We start from the raw sequence: 15,930 nt of genomic DNA on the forward strand, positions 1-15,930 counted from the left end.
GTATGAACAATTTTCTACTGCTGACTATTCAGTTTTTTTATGTATAGCACGTTACTTTAGTACTTATGTAACGATAGACTACTATTACAATATTACTCGTCTAACTGTACTGTTCTCTAGAACAAGAATGCCTAATCTGAAACTGACTTTAGCCTAATAAAACTAACTTGATGGTCGTGCATTGATCGAACATTGATCTGCCATCTTGAAAATCAAAGTAAGACAAACCTACTCAGGGTACGGGTGAGTGGAGTTTTGTCCAGTTCTTCGAGTTCGCCAGATTTAAGATGGCGCATCGGGCGTCGGTTTCTCTGCTGTACTGCAATACTCATATATGCCGTTTATTTATAAGTCAAAGCTGGCACTTAACTCTTAACCTTCCATAGCACGAACCAACTAAGAGGATTGCTAATCCCTGTATGGGTTGCTTGTCCATTGCTAGCTACTGCCAAGCATTTTGTAGTTACGCGGTACTCTTCTATATACCTGAGTCCGAGGCGGCGGAGCTTTTGGAAACGCGAGGAGGGCCATCATACTCCAAGCCAAGCACATACCCCCCGGAGGGGCGCATCCCGCTACTCAAATTTCCCAAAACGCTCGGTATGTCCGTAATCGATTTGTGACAATGCAAAACTGGGCAGTTCAGACGATCCTGGTTCATGGTACTTTTGGGGTTGTTCTTTAGACGTCAGCCAGAGGGCAGAACGGAATGTTCGCTCTGAAGTCGCTGATGCGACAGGTAATATCAAATACAATCTTTACAAACCAATTTTTTGCTGCACTAGCGAGACTTTCGGCACTGAAATGCCCCCTCCCCTGCCTCCCCCCCCCCTCCTGTCCCGTCCCCTATGCGAGTGGAGAGAGGAAGAGACTGCGACAGTGGTGTCTCCCCATGAACACATTTACAAGGATGCGCTAGATATAGGTTAGTATTACTCGCTTTGCTTCCCCATGAACTTAAAAGTATTTGGAGAGATAATCCAACTAAGTCGGCTATTTAAATGAAGTTTAAGAAAGCCCTATGTTTAAACCAGTTTGAACCAAAGTCCATTATTGTTACACCGTGTCTAAACGTAGTTGACATGAAGAGCGTTTCATCCACGTGCAACTGATTTAGCCCCTTCAGTGACCCATTGTAAACCTTAATTTAGCCACAAACCAAGGCTTAACTTTAACTTCTTTTAAATAACTGGTGCATTCTGTTTCTTTTTTAACAACAATAAGCTAAGTTTGCGATCGGCTTTATATTTACAGCATATGCTTGAGAGAATGCGAAAATTACATTTCAGTATAAAAATGTAAAATTTTAAAAACAATCCATCTTCGATGTTAACCTTATTTATTCCTAAATAGCAATATAAAAGTGATAACCGTTTTCTGCATTGACATTTTTTGCTAAGAAACAATCCCTTGTGGAAGACTTTGCACCGCTGACCAGCGCGGGACTTTTTAAAAGCATGCGTCCACCCACCCCTCCCTTGCTACAGTCGTATCTTTACATTGCTGTCACTTTTTGAAGATCTTCTTCTTCGTCTTCATTTTTTTCTGCCAGCAGAGCTGGTTCCGCGGGTGATTCACCTCCTCCCAGCGTCTCAGCAGTCGGAGCCTTGTTAGTTTCTGGCAGAAGCAGACACAGAATGCCTGCCACAAATGCGTCAACTGCCATGATGATGTAAGGCAACTGGGCCATTTGGGCACCCTGGGTAAAATAAACAGAGGGTACATTTTTGGCTGCAACAGTATGCGTTCAAGTCTAGTGGCCCATCAGACCGGAGCTTATCCCGCGTCCACCAACCCCTCCCTTGGAGGCAGCGTGGCCGAGTGATCAGACTTGTAATCCGGAGGTCTCGAGTTCAAGTCCCGTTCTGACCACTAGCTGGATTTGTTCTCGGTAGTCCCGAGTTCAACTCCTCGGCCACGCTTGTAAGTAGCCAACTGGTCTGCCTCCTGCCAATTGGGATTTTTAACCATGTTATGTTATGTTCATTTAAAATATTTGTTTCACATTGGCCCTGAAAAGCCCCATTGGGGGAGTGGTCAATTAAGTATTATTATTATTATTATTATTATTATTATTATTATTATTATTATTATTATTATTATTATTATTATTATTATTATTATATTATTTGTTTCCTTAGCATGAAGCGACTAGGAGTATTTTTATTCCCCCCTGGGTGGGATGCTAGTCCATTTCAGGGTTACCCGAGGCAATAAATTCGAGTGTACCCATTTACACACCTGGGTGAAGAGAGGCACTATGAGAGTAAAGCGTCTTGCCCAAGAGCACAACGCAGTGCCCCAGCCAGGGCTCGAACCCGGACAGCTCGATCCGGAGTCCGGGCACTAACCATTAGGCCACCGCGCCTCTCATAATGGCAATGGAATCTTGTTAATACGACCACCGTTGGGGCATTAAGATGAGGTTGAGTTCTGATTAAAATAAATTAGTATATTTAGAAAGGAACCCGCATCAGCTCTAGCTGGTTTTCATGCGGGTCCTCTGTTCAATTTTCATTTACGTTTTGTCACTTATCTCTTTGGGTATTTCAAGAGGTCGTATAAGCAGGTGAATGTGTGGCGAGAATAAAGATCGGGAACTCCGAAAAGTGGTAGATTTTTTGTTTGTCGTATTAAAGGCGTTGCTGTAAGGCGGGGCTACACAGCACTTCTTTAGTGAGCCTCCCTGTAGCATGCTATTAATGAGCGACTTTGATGTTCTTGAAGAAGATTTTCCAGAATGGACATGTTCGTATATACGGCTTTAGTTCTAAACTCACTCAAACAACAAGCTCCAGTTGATGTAATATTTATTAACACTGAGATATTGTTGAAAATAGGAAAGTTTGCACATACCAGCCAGATGACAAATGGAGATGTTATGGCACCCAGTCTCCCTGCGGCAGAAGATGTACCAAGACCGACATTTCTGTAATAAAAAGAAGGATTCTTCGTTCTTCAAACCGCTTATTATCTTTTTTATTTGTTTTGCTCTTCATCATAAATTAAAAAATGCACTGTATTCGTTCCACTTTACCATGCAAGAGACTACAGAGAGTTTTCATATGACGTTTCATTTCTCTTCTTATCTGCCTCGGTTTTAGGCGCAGTTGCAAAGGCGAGAAACACGGAGTGCGGGGCATGATGGTTAGGCGGGTCCAGTTTTCTAAGTGCAACAGGCTCACACTGATTTCACGCACACCGCAGTCCAAACAAGCGGGGTAGTGGGGGTAATACTTGGCGGAGGCAGGGTTGTTTTTTTGTAAACATTTCCTCTTTGTTTGTGAGCGTCATATGTAGTCACCGTTTGAAAACGCTGAACACTATCGAGACCCTTGTCACGGTCAGAGGGATTAGGGTCTTAAACACCACTAAGTGCTTAGAATAAAACAAACATTTTTTTCTTATATAGGTTATGTAGGTTCAAACATTTTTTCTTACCGCACAACGGTCGGGAACAACTCCGCCGAGAACACAAAAATGGCGTCAAAAGAGTTCATTACAGAGAACTTTCCAATCATGGCGAAGATGATACGACCTGCTATAAAGCCTACAGAACACAATCAGGTTAGAAAGGGTAGTAAGCAAAGCATTTTCAGAGCCAAGGTGACTTATGGTTAGTGAACTTGACTACGGATGCAATCAAGTAGTCCGGTTTCTAGCTCTCGTTAGCATGGTTAGGATCAATGTGTTGTGTACTAGGACGAAACACTCTACAGGCCTACCTGGGACCCAAAATCACCCAAAGCGCCCAAAATCGCCAAAGTCGCCCAAAGTCGCTCATATTTTTCTGTAACAATCGATGGTGTACCATGATGATTCCCATGTACATGTATACCACAGTACTAGGCGGTCACCTAAAATTGCCTAAAAGGTCACCAAATTGCCTAAAGTCGCTCAAAATCGCCCAAAGTCGCCCAAAATCGCCTTAAATCGCTCAGCTTCTCTATACTCAGGTTTATAAATGGGTACTGTCGAACTTAAATGTTGGGGGTAACCCTGCGATGCGAGCAGGCTCACGTTTAGGAATACATGCGCGAGTGGCGAAGCCGCGAGAACGAGTTGGAGAACGAAGTCAGCCTGTGAGACGCGAGAAAAGTCGCACTTCTGCCCCAGAATTCTCCTCACCGGCTTGTTTTGCTCAACCACTTGTTCTCGCGGCTTTACCACTCGCGTGTGTATTCCGAAACGTGAGCCTGCTCGCTGGCTAAGTAGAAATACTTCTAGTCCCTTTATTCTTGACCAGGTATGCGCCGGCCTAACAGGTCACACTAGGCAGTCGAACACAGACTAACCCCTGAGCTTCGCATAGAGAACGACCTGAACATATGACGAAAAAATATTTTGAATAAAATCTAGCTCACCAGCGTTATCCTTGTCGTTTGGTACGACCGTTACTAACAGATTAGCTATGGCGGCCACAACTAAGCCAATAACAACGACTTTCTTTCGCCCAAACCTAACAAAAAAAGTCACAAATCATTTGCTTGGTTTATTCACTTGGCTCTGATCAAGTTCTTGAAAGAGTACCCGAGACGATTGTCGGAAAAAATACCCAGCTATTTTTCAATTTTCCCAAACAGAAGAAAACGTGATTTTACTAGCGCTGACCATGACCAAGAAACCGACAACCGCGTGGGCTGTAACGACATGGTACTCGTTTCAATCCCCCGTCTTCTTTGCGCGTTGTATTCATCCATATTTGGCTTTTTTCTCTTCTGACTTTAAGTGCTTACTACACCGTTTATGCTAACAGTGGAATTTTCGACCATCTCTTGTAGGGGTCATGAATGGTCCCCCATAATTTGCAGTGCTCGCAAAGTCAGGTTTCTGCTCGGAATGCTCGCTAAAAGCTAAATGTTAGTGGAGGTAGCTTTTTGAACAGTGCTCGTTGCTCGCAAATTTAACTTTTGTCAATGCTCGTGCTCGCATGCTCACAAAGACCATTCGATACCCCCGTTCTTGCGATTGGCACGGAACATTCCTAAAGTTAGGTGCTCGCAAAGTTAGGTTTCTGCTCGGAATGCTCGCTAAATGCTAAATGTTAGTGGAGGTAGCTTTTTGAACAGTGCTCGTTGCTCGCAAATTTAACTTTTGTCAATGCTCGTGCTCGCATGCTCACAAAGACCATTCGATACCCCTTCTTGCGATTGGCACGGAACATTCCTAAACATTTAAGAGGAAATCCGCCAGGACTTCGAGTAGTTATTGGACAAAATTATGTACCAAAACTATTTCCACCTGATTGCAAGCTTTTGTGTTACTGCTTCAAATATCTTATCGAAAGAAACCTTTTCTAACAACACCACACATCGAAAACACATTTTGAAGTTCCGCTGAATTCCACTAAATCGCTTAAGACGAATTTACAAAATGGCTACACGTGAGATTTTGCCCCTACCTTGTAAACTTTGAAATTCATTTTCTCAGACTCTGATAAGAAACTGTTGTTGGTGTTATCACGGATAATTACTTACATCTTTACCTTTTATCAAGGCTAGGAAATAACACAATAGGATTTAAATTATTCTGGAAATTGATTTTTGTCCAACTTTAATAAATACTCGACCTCCTAGTGGATTCCGTCTTAAAACAAATAGTCTGTAACTTGACAAACCGGACCAACCTGTTCATGGCGTAAATTGCAAAGGCGTTCCCAGGCAGCTCGACCAGCGAGGTGAGAAAGAAATTGAGATATATATTACCACCCAACATTACAGAACCTAACGACACACCAAAGTACACTTGGGCATTAACAAACCTGTTAAGAAACAGGAAAAAAACCGGTTAGACTATACAAAAACAGTCCACGAGTTTATTTTATTTTCATTTTTTAAAAGTCATTCTGGATTTCAACGAAACCATCTGACGAACAAAGTTCTAAACTCAGGATAAAATGTTTGGCCTTACATGAAGGTCAAGCACAACATTCAACCTCCTTTGATGTTGAATACCTGTAGCAATCTTTGCTAAGGACGTTCATGTTTCCAGATTCTTCTCTTCCAGTCGCCAAACAAGGTGGAAAGAATAATATATAGATTTAGCCAAGTCTAAAAGCAGAGGTCCACATATACATATTTTGCTGCTTCTTAATAAATTGTGAAATACTCTCATTGAGAATATAAACTGTCACTGAAGTTATTAAATACCCCGGGTTAAATACACCTAGTGTGTGTAACTTCTCAAGAAATAATCCATAGCCGAGATAAATAGTCAAATCCAATCGCAGAAATTCCGCTTACAAATTTCCGTTGTTACCCGAGACAAAAAAGAATTAGACTTGAGCCCACGATCCAAGGTCAAACGATCACTTCAAAAAACACGTGGCCTCGATGAGCTCTAAACCTAAGCCCGCAATATGGTCATGTGATACTAGTCAGTGGATACCTTGTTTTGACAGCTGCAATTTGGTGTCCAATATCGATCCTTTAAGATGTAAGGCGGTATAAGATGACATACTCTTCCCCAGTGTCGGAATGCGCTGTGACTCCGCTGACCCATTCCCAGGAGTTTGTACGGAAGCTCGTACGCTCATGTGACTACCAAATTTTCTCAGCTTCATGGGTTTACCAAAATTTGTTAATCGTGGTGCTCCGCTGGTGCGCTTCGCGCGCTGGAGCTCCGCTATAAACCCTAGACCTCGACCCTAGACCGAGGTTGTCGCCAAACGTTGGCCTTGGGTACGAGATTCATTCAACTTCGATAATTCAGTAGCCAATAGAGCACGAAAAACACAAGAAAAACTAAGATAGAATCTATTGCAAATTTTAAGTCATCGCTTACCAAGAAATCCAGGAGATCACAGTTTTCTTTGTCATTGAACGGGACCCAAACAAATCCATGAAGCCCGCTTCCCGTTCGGTGGTTTTTTGAGCTTCCGGTAGACCCAGGCCCTCCTCGGGCATTGGTTTCTTGTTAGTTTTTGCCACTCGCTTCAAAATTTTCTCCGCGTCTCCAATTTTTTTGTGCGTCATCAGCCAACGAACTGACTCAGGAACAATTCTGGGAAAGGAAAAAGAAAAAGGTCCGATATTAAAATTATCCGTCAACCGACAAACGAAGGATCTTATGAACATATGTCTGTGGATGAAATTTTAACGGTCTACCAAAAAGACTTAATCATAACCTGTTAGCACTCAAAGTTCCTTACGAACACGAGTAGGCCCAGGCTTAACTTAAAACCGGGATTAAACGGCATTTTAAAAATACGCGTACTGGAAGTTTCACTGGAATATTTACGAGTTTAGTAAATTCGACTTCTAGTGTGATATTGCGAGCGTAAATTAATCAGTTTATGCAGGAGATATCTTCATCTTACATCCAAAAGATGAACAGCACGAGGCCTGGGGCAGATGTGATCATGGAAAGTTTCCTCCAGTCCCTTATCAGGTAAGCCAACAGCGCTATCATCATCAGGGCCCCGGTCCAAAAGTACCATGTGAAGGTGCCTGCCATAGCACGGTGATTGGGACCCACGTACTCAGTGGCCATAATGAAAAGGCACACGATGGATCCACCTGAAGACAGAAAGCAGTGCATCGGTCTTAGTCCTCCTGACTGCACGCAATACAAACGCTACTGATTCAAAGACCCAGATTTCAGGTTAGGAGTTGGTCCCATGATTAACAGTTTATTCCACAGAAATGTTACCTAAGGCTCCAAAAACTTAAACCTGACTCGCCAAAAACCTCAACCATATTACGCAAGACCAGGCAACGTGGCCAAGTGGTCTAGGGTGAAAGTGGCCTTGTAATCTGAAGGTTCTGGGTTCAAATTACCCCTACCCCCTACCCCCTTTCCAAGGATTTGTGTACAGCGGTCCCAAATTCACTTTATAAATAGCCAAGTGGTCAGCCTTCCAGTCCGCATTCTTATCAATGTCATACCTGTTCGATGCCCACAAACTTCTTACTATACAACCATATAATTATAAGAGAGACATTTTGTTGGACGACATTTAAAGGCAGTCTGCTTTTGGAATGCTCCTTCTATCAGTTCTACTTACCGAGACCAAACCCGATAATGAATCTGAGCGTGGCGTAGAGCCAGTACCATGGAACAAAGGAACTGGCGAATGCCACCCAGCACACGAGACTGGAAGAGAAGAAGAGAATCTTTCGGCGGCCATATTTGTCTGATAAGATTCCAAACACCACGTTACCAATCAGCCAACCCAGGAACATGATAGAGTTGGTCAGGAAGCCCAGAGTGGATTTGCCACACACGAGACGCCACTGTTAAGAAAAACACATATTAAAAAAAAATTATTAATAAATAAACATGAAATATGTCCATATAGAAACAGCTGCTGGCAAGTTATTGTCTTTCAATAGAACCGTCAGACTTTAAAGCTCCGTTTTAATTGCTGTTGTAGAGTTTGTAAAAAACTTTACAAACCGTTATGGAGACGTTCCAAATCAAAAGAATACAGATGAATAATTGTTTTAGAGGTTTTTTTAGTGTGTACCCAAAGAGGGGTATTCAAAGAAAGGGATAATTACTTATGGGCTTGAGACAAATGTGAAAAGGGAGTTAGAAATCTAACGGAAAAACTTTGCTTACTTTTTAAAAAACGTTTTTCTCAACCGGAAATCCCGTTTGCGACTATTATTTTCAATAACCTGGGAAATACTCTTTGGTATCCCGGGCTCGTTTTCATGGACAAGGAAATGTCCCAAGAGTGACCAACATCAAACAGTTCTCCTCGCAATATCAATACTTAATCAAGAGAAAGTGTTTTGAGAATTATTAAAATCATCACCAGAGAGAGATTGCGTTGATCTTTAAACAAATTCTCCCAACTTATTCTATAAAAAATATATGGAGGTCAGTCAGGAGAATTTGTATGTGGATATTGGGGTTTAGATTGTGTCGTACCTCTGTGATGATGGATGTGTAGGGCTTGGTGAACTCCCATTCACTCTCGTCAATGTCACATCTGAAATTCTTGTTTGGATCATCACCCGTTGGGCTAAATTCCTCTACAAGGAAGCAAAGCGCACATCGTCAGACTTCAGAATGGTTGTTTCAATTTTTTTAATGGATACTTACGAGTGAAGTTGCAAACGGAGCTGTTATGGACGCACCTCCAGGGAGGCTCCAAACCAAGGAACGTCATAATGAGGGTCTGAAATGTGACAGGGACCAGCATGATACCCACCACACAGACCAGGGTCCATTGGAACCGACCCATGCTGCCAATCTTGGCAAGGAAGCCATCAACGCTCAGAGTCATTTTGTCGGTTACGAACTGCAAATAATTACAGAAACGTTAGTTATAAAGCGCTGCAAGTAAAACAGAAAAGAAAAGGTTGGACATTGGAGAAATTATTGATATTTGACATGGTTATCGTTCGGGTTCACGTACATTTTTGTACGGCTTTTAAAACTGGCGGGAATGAAACGCAGATTGCAGGCACTCTCATATTTACACCACCCTCCCCTCCCTAGCCACCCCTCTTCCATTTTTTTGAAAATTAAGGCCTAGCTACACGAGCCTTCGAGATTATTGTTGAGATAATGTACCTTCTTTGTGAATTCGTTGTAAAGCGACTAGAGTAAACAAACAGATATTGGCAAAATCTGTTTATTGAATTGTCTCAACAGAAACCAACCGTTTGAAAGGATGTTATTTGTGCAAAAAACAAATAATTCTTCGTGGTCTTTTACAGCAAACAAACAAGCCATACCTTTCCTCGATGCTTGTGCTTTCGTAAACACCTGAAAAGAAGGGTGTTCTAATTAGAACGTGACGCACGAATAACCAAATAACTGTGTACGACCAGTAGTAGTTCATAAAAAAACGTGAATGGAATAGGTATTGTTCCTTCATTGTACAAAGGTGTTAGGCAAAGAATAAACGAAATCACCACTGAATCTTACCTAGCAGTAAAGATTGCTCATTAAAACGAAAGTCACAGCGGAGCTCAGTTTTTAATCCTCTAAGATCGTAGCGGATCGTAGCATGAAGAACATGCAATTCAGTAAAATGTTTCCCGTCAATGCACCAAAGCGGTCCAATACTGGTTACAGCTTGTACAATACGTTGTACTTCGCAGTTGATATTCGAAGATGACAGCGTACGGTCTTCACACACTTATGTTTTCTTTTGGATTATCGAGTAAATTATGACGGCAATTTTTACACGCAAACCTTCGCTGATACTCCGACATGCTAGTCAAGCTTTTGTCAGCTGCTTAACTTCCAATTTTTTCAGCCAAATTCTATTACCCATCAGCGAATCTTATATTTTATAACACCTTCCGTCTTTGCGCAACGCACATTACTACATTTGACCACTACAGATTCAGCTCTCAATTGTCAACATTGATGATATGAAACCTCCTTGTGAACGTTTTATCTTTCTGACTGAGCTCGCAATAGGAAAATTCTGCAACGAGGACTTAAAAAATTACACAACGCATGCAGCTGTCCGCAGTAGAACATACATCATAAATAGCTTTGCAAGTATTTATAAATTGACTTGTTGACCCTTCAGCTAGCTTTCAATTTAGAAAAGAGCGTGCTAAAGTAAAACATAGAATGCCTTATTTTAACAAAAATCTTCTAGTGACAGATTTAAAGCGGGTTATATGCTTTGCATTGGATTTATAATTCGTTAAACGAACTAAGCACTCACCGAAACAGAGCTATTCCTGCGCGAAAACTTCGGCAATCCCAAAAATATCGTAAAATAAACACAGAGCCTTCGATAATGTACAGCTTTATGCAAAACGCTTGCTATTATGAAAATGTAAATTGATCGCTTCAAGAAAGAATTCTAATGAGACAAGCGCAATAAAAACAAAAGTCCTTGCAATGAATAAGAGATCAAAACAAAGTTAAAAGGGGACTACAAATTTTAAACTGTAACCAATCAACGCGAAGCCCTTAGGGTTTAATTTTCTGCATGTTGATGGTTTTGATAATTTTGACAAAAACCCCTGGGCAAGTATGGCGCCCGAAAGAGCACTATGACGATCGAAACGCAGCGAGAACGACACTACTAATCAAAGAGGAGGGGGGGGGGGGGGGCAGGGGAGCTGTAATCTGCAGGAGTATCTAAGCCGTCCTTTGTAAAACAACAACGTGAGATTTGCAAAACTACTACTTTTTAGAAAACAAGAACCCCGACAGTTAGTAAATGACATGAGAAAGTCAACAAACAATAACTGAAAGACGAAAATTCCTCGCTTTAAAAATTTACCAATGCTACCTTTTTTAATCTCAATTTATAATTTGACCATTTTTTCCGAAATAATAACTCGCGCATCCAAGATCTTAAGGTGAAAATGGACTCACTCATCTTCTCAGTTATGCACTTTTACTTCAAAGATAAGTTGAAAGGCCGGAATTCAGGTTTTAAACTGTAACGACAATTTATCCTTGAAGGGCAGACGAAATGCATTAAAATAACACGAAATGTATTAAAAAACGCGGTTTGCTTTTTACTTTAAAACTTTTATCTCTAAATAAAAGTGAGGAGTGAAAGTATAATAATAAAAGGACCATTTCTTTCGTGGCTTTCAGTATTCATCCTGGCAACGGGTGCCAAAAATAAAGCCACGAATCCGCCCTTCAATGATAAAATTGTAGCTGCAAACCGTTGCCCTAGTCACCTAGTGGCAAAGATCGTTGCATGCACTGCCAGAATTTCAAGAGGTGCGTACTGTGCAGGGCCACGTACATATCACTTACAGTAGCGCACCATAGACCCAACAGGGACCGCGGAGGGGGAGGGGCTGGTAGGGCTATAGCCCTACCACTTTTTTGCTTGGGTTGATTTTTTAGGGCTCCAGATGACATGGATAATGTATGAATTTTACCACTTGAAAGTAACAAAACGTGTCTGCTCTTGCATATGCGCTATCAGGATCACAAAGTCAACTGGATTCAAGGCCCAAATGGAACAATTTGACTTTTTCTTTGGTTTGTATCTTTGAGAGCGGCTTTATTCTCACACCGATCATCTATCTAAGACTCTTCAAGGGACAAGGATGACTGCTGCTAGTGGACTACGCCTGGCAAATCTAACAAAGAAAGCCTTCATAAAAATGTGCACTGATCAGAGCTTCGACCTTTTCTACACTGGTGTTGCCCACTTCTAACAAAGCGGCGCATTTCTGGCTAGACTGAAGGTTGGTGCTACTGCACCAACCGGCTATCTCTAAACTGCCAAAGATTACTTCAGAAGGGTGAGGCCCTTGATCTAATCGTCAGTGCTATAGAAAGCAGGAAAGGAGATCCTTTTGGTTAAAGCTGCTAATGGTGACGACTATGAGCTATGATCAGAATTCAAGTTTTTTGAAGCAGCATACAGCGAAGATGTTGATACTGGTACGCTACCTAGGCAGCTAAGTGTTTTGGAAGTTAAGTTGAAGGAGAAAGGTTGAAGGTTCCAGAACCAGAGAAGAAGCTGGTTCAAGAAGTCTAAACTATCTGTAAGCTGCCGCTTGCTGTAAATCCTGCTACCAGCGCTGCTTTCGAGTGTTTATTCTCATCTGCCCGACGTCTCAAGGACCTGAAGACATCGCTTTAATCAGTTTAATAGGTCCAGGATGGGTGATGAAAGCTTTAGCAACCTATCCGTGTTGAATGGCCACAAGCAGAGAACAGACATTGTCTATGTAGCTGACGTCGCACAGGAGTTTCTTTTTCACAACGAAAACCGCAAGACAAACTTTTGCAACTTCAAAAAAAACAGCAGGTTTAGGTAGTTTTAGTTAACATATTTACTGTTTTGGATGGTATACCAAGTGTGGACGGCTGTGTTATATTTATTGGGGTTGTAAATATGATGGGGCGCAAATGAATGATAAACGGCGGAAAAGTTACCCCTAATGCTTGTTTGTCTTGGCCAGCGTTTTTAGCCCTACCACTTTAAATGGGTCTCCGCGGTCCCTGCCCAATGCTAATATGGCGGCTTTTAACTTTCAGCTTCCAGAAGAATAATTTGTCAACAAAATTAAATTACTCTAATTTAAAGGTAAATTCAATGTAAATCAGTGTATGAAGTTTAAAGGCTATACTTTCATCTAATGGGAAGTTACAGGGACATTTTTATTGCCAAAAACATGGAAACGAGGCTAGGCAGGCCAGGGTGACTTTTTCCATACAAATCTCTTAAATTTGAATGAGCCATAACTTTGCAGCCATTTAACCCAAAACACTGAAACTTCTCTGAATAGCATAATATTTCATATGTATTTAAGTGCCACCATCAGCATTTTAAGAAACTTGACCAAACAACAGAAATGAATGGCAACCATTTTTGCATAAGGTCTATAACGGAACGAAATGCACCTTTCTTGCTGATGAATTTTACATGTCAGAAAGGTTTTGAATATCAAGAAATCTGGACAATATGAAGGGAAAAAGTTCCTGGAACGATAATCCGGGATTAAAATGTATGCATGGTATCTGTTAGACTGCTGATCACGGTAGGGAGGGCATGGATAGGGTATCTAGCTTGGCCGGTCTTGATGCAAAGAATAATTTGCAAGAAAGGTAGAACAGCTTATCCCACAGTTACACTGCAACATGGCAGTTGGAAGCTGAAAGGCTCTTACAGACTAAATGTACTCGAGTCAGTTGACGGTGAGTTCAGGTTAAATTATGCATTATAAATTGCTTGTTGCTGATCTGACAGACGCTAACCAGCTCATATTGTTTACTTCAATCATTGAATTGGTGATGGAATGGAATTTGGGCTTTTCTTATTTTTTATCTGTCTACAATCGGACCACTCATTCCGTTAAAACGGTTCAGTAATGAATTTGATGAAAACATATAAAATGTGATCTAACAATAAGGGAGGGAAGCTAGAAACCCAGGAACACTCCATTATGATATTGTGGTGTGTCGAGCCATTAAATATTAAAAACGTTAATACTTTACAATTACAAACGGCAAAAAATTATCCATGCGCCGACTCCAGGCTACCATCAAACATCTTTGTTTGTTTTTCTTTTAAAGCTTGGAAATAGCCCAAAGAATTTAGTTTATGTTAATTGCAGTAAGGTCATGTTTTCCGCGACCTTTTGAAGTTTGTTCATTCTAGAACGTTTACTGGTTTGTATTTTGAAACTTCGCGCACTATCGAGCACAGCTTGAGAGTTGAAAGTCTGTTCCTCGATTCCCCGTGACACGGGAAAATATCCCCCAATATAAACCACGAAACAAACGTCCTTCGGTGGTGGACCCCAAACAAGCTTCCGTCAGGAAGAATTGCCCTGGTAAAAATTTCCAAAAATCCATAGACCGTTAACTGTGTTCAACGATCCCGAACTACTTGCCTACAAATTGTTAAAATCGTTCTACTGTGAAACACTATTCAAAGTAACCTTTTTGTAGCTTATTTTCTTTACTAAACACAGTTATATAACGCACTTATTTACTTACCTTTTCTATGGTAGCTTGTCAGAACATTATAAACCACCTTATAACAGACCGGACTTCCTCGCTCCCTATGTTTTTGTAGCACAATGGATGTGTTTTGCTTCTAAATGTCAACAAGCCGTCATCGTTTAAGTTCTTATCGCTCACTGACTCTGGCATACGTTATATTGTTACGGTATTGTTCAGTTCCCGCCCCTTGGCTCCTCAAGATCTACAGTTGATGCGACAGGGAGCCCTGCTGAAATTTTCCACAAAGTTGCAAGGCGAACGTAACTTAGACATTCCTTAAAACACAGTAGCAAAACAACGAAGGATTTCCAAAAGTTTTGGCAACGTTTTAATAACTTTGATTTCGGGAATATCTCGTACATTTGATACTTTTTCAGGTGCCAGTTATTCGCGTTTCTAGTGACTCCTCCCTTAACAAGACATAACCCCCCGGATCATGTTTAGCTATCATATGTACGTGCCTGTCTTCTGGTTTTTGCTGATAATAACAAACTCAATTTCAGAAGTAAAGTCTGTGCTGTCGGTGAACATTTTCAAGGCAGATATTTGTAAAAGTAACAAATGTTGCATTAATTTACGTGGACTGATAGTCGTAACAGAGTATAATTTTGTCCTGGCCGAATCCAGGCCAAATTCAAAGTGCAAACATTGAAGTGTTCGAAAGTGTCAAAAATGCATGCCCGTGAAAAATAATGATGTAAGTGTATACCGTTTGTCGAATGATTTTTGTAAGCGCAGCAATTATGTACAAAAAATATCTGAACACTGTACGTTTGCATGTCATATGGTATTTTTTTCATAAAATCGGATTATCATCTGTCTCTTGTGGTGCCGGGGATTATATCTCTGGTCATCTCTTGCTTCAAAGGTAAAGTGTGTGAGGGGGAGGGGAGGAGTGTGGGGGAGAAAACCTGATGCCGTTACGCACGTCCCATCCCTAATGATTTCTGGGAAGAGACGAGGTCGAGGTGCGGATGAAACTGTGTTTAACTATGTTAACGTCCCCCTCCTCCCGGCCCCGGCGTGTAGACTGCAAATCAAACATAGCTGGTGAAAGACAACGAGTTGGTCTTTGTCGTATTACGATGCTGCTAAGCTGCAATAGATCTCACAAACCCTGACGATATTAATTTCACCTTCGTTTTCTGCACTGCGGGAGAAAATTGCCTTTGACTTTATGTTCAAGGTCAGGCTGGTTTGGCCAATCTCAGCAGAAAATCGGACAAGATAATTCCGATCACTTTCTGTTTTGACATTAGGACAAAAATACCGTATTTACTCGAATAAGCGCCGCCCTCGAAAAAGCGCCGCAGCACTTCAAGTCCTACAAAGCAACTCTAAAACATACTTTGACATTTCATTCCGGCAAAAGCGACGTTTTGCAGTTGAAAATGATTGTTTTACCGCTCGCCCATTTAGTTTTTTCCGATCGAACATTCTGACAATGCGTCAGTTCTGTAAATGTTGTTAAGGCCGCGAACTTTGCCAGGACACCTAGTGCCACTACTCTCTTCAGCAAAAGAC

The 15,930-nt window shown here is 41.4% G+C and overlaps 1 protein-coding gene across 5 annotated transcripts; it reads right to left on the reverse strand.

The window, feature by feature from the left end:
- Window positions 1-7: 7 nt before the first annotated feature.
- On the reverse strand, window positions 8-14,527 carry LOC144660048 (organic cation transporter-like protein). Of its 5 annotated transcripts, none has more exons than XM_078520603.1 (12): window positions 14,401-14,509; window positions 9,690-9,720; window positions 9,052-9,250; window positions 8,878-8,981; window positions 8,006-8,234; window positions 7,319-7,517; window positions 6,784-7,002; window positions 5,627-5,761; window positions 4,365-4,459; window positions 3,442-3,550; window positions 2,857-2,929; window positions 8-1,699 (listed from the first exon to the last, which is right to left on the reverse strand). In XM_078520603.1, exons 3-12 carry the CDS (start codon window positions 9,233-9,235, stop codon window positions 1,496-1,498), a joined length of 1,551 nt encoding a protein of 516 aa, XP_078376729.1. In that variant the 5' UTR covers window positions 9,236-9,250; window positions 9,690-9,720; window positions 14,401-14,509; the 3' UTR covers window positions 8-1,495. The 5 variants fall into 5 exon arrangements, with proteins under 5 accessions (XP_078376729.1, XP_078376730.1, XP_078376733.1 ...); XM_078520604.1 differs by lacking the exon at window positions 14,401-14,509 and adding an exon at window positions 10,640-10,707; XM_078520607.1 differs by lacking the exon at window positions 9,690-9,720 and having other exon boundaries at window positions 14,401-14,527.
- Between the last annotated feature and the right edge of the window lie 1,403 nt (window positions 14,528-15,930).

This window comes from Oculina patagonica, chromosome 7 (assembly GCF_052425735.1).
Source record: "Oculina patagonica isolate OP01 chromosome 7, crgOcupat, whole genome shotgun sequence".
NCBI lineage: Eukaryota > Metazoa > Cnidaria > Anthozoa > Scleractinia > Oculinidae > Oculina > Oculina patagonica.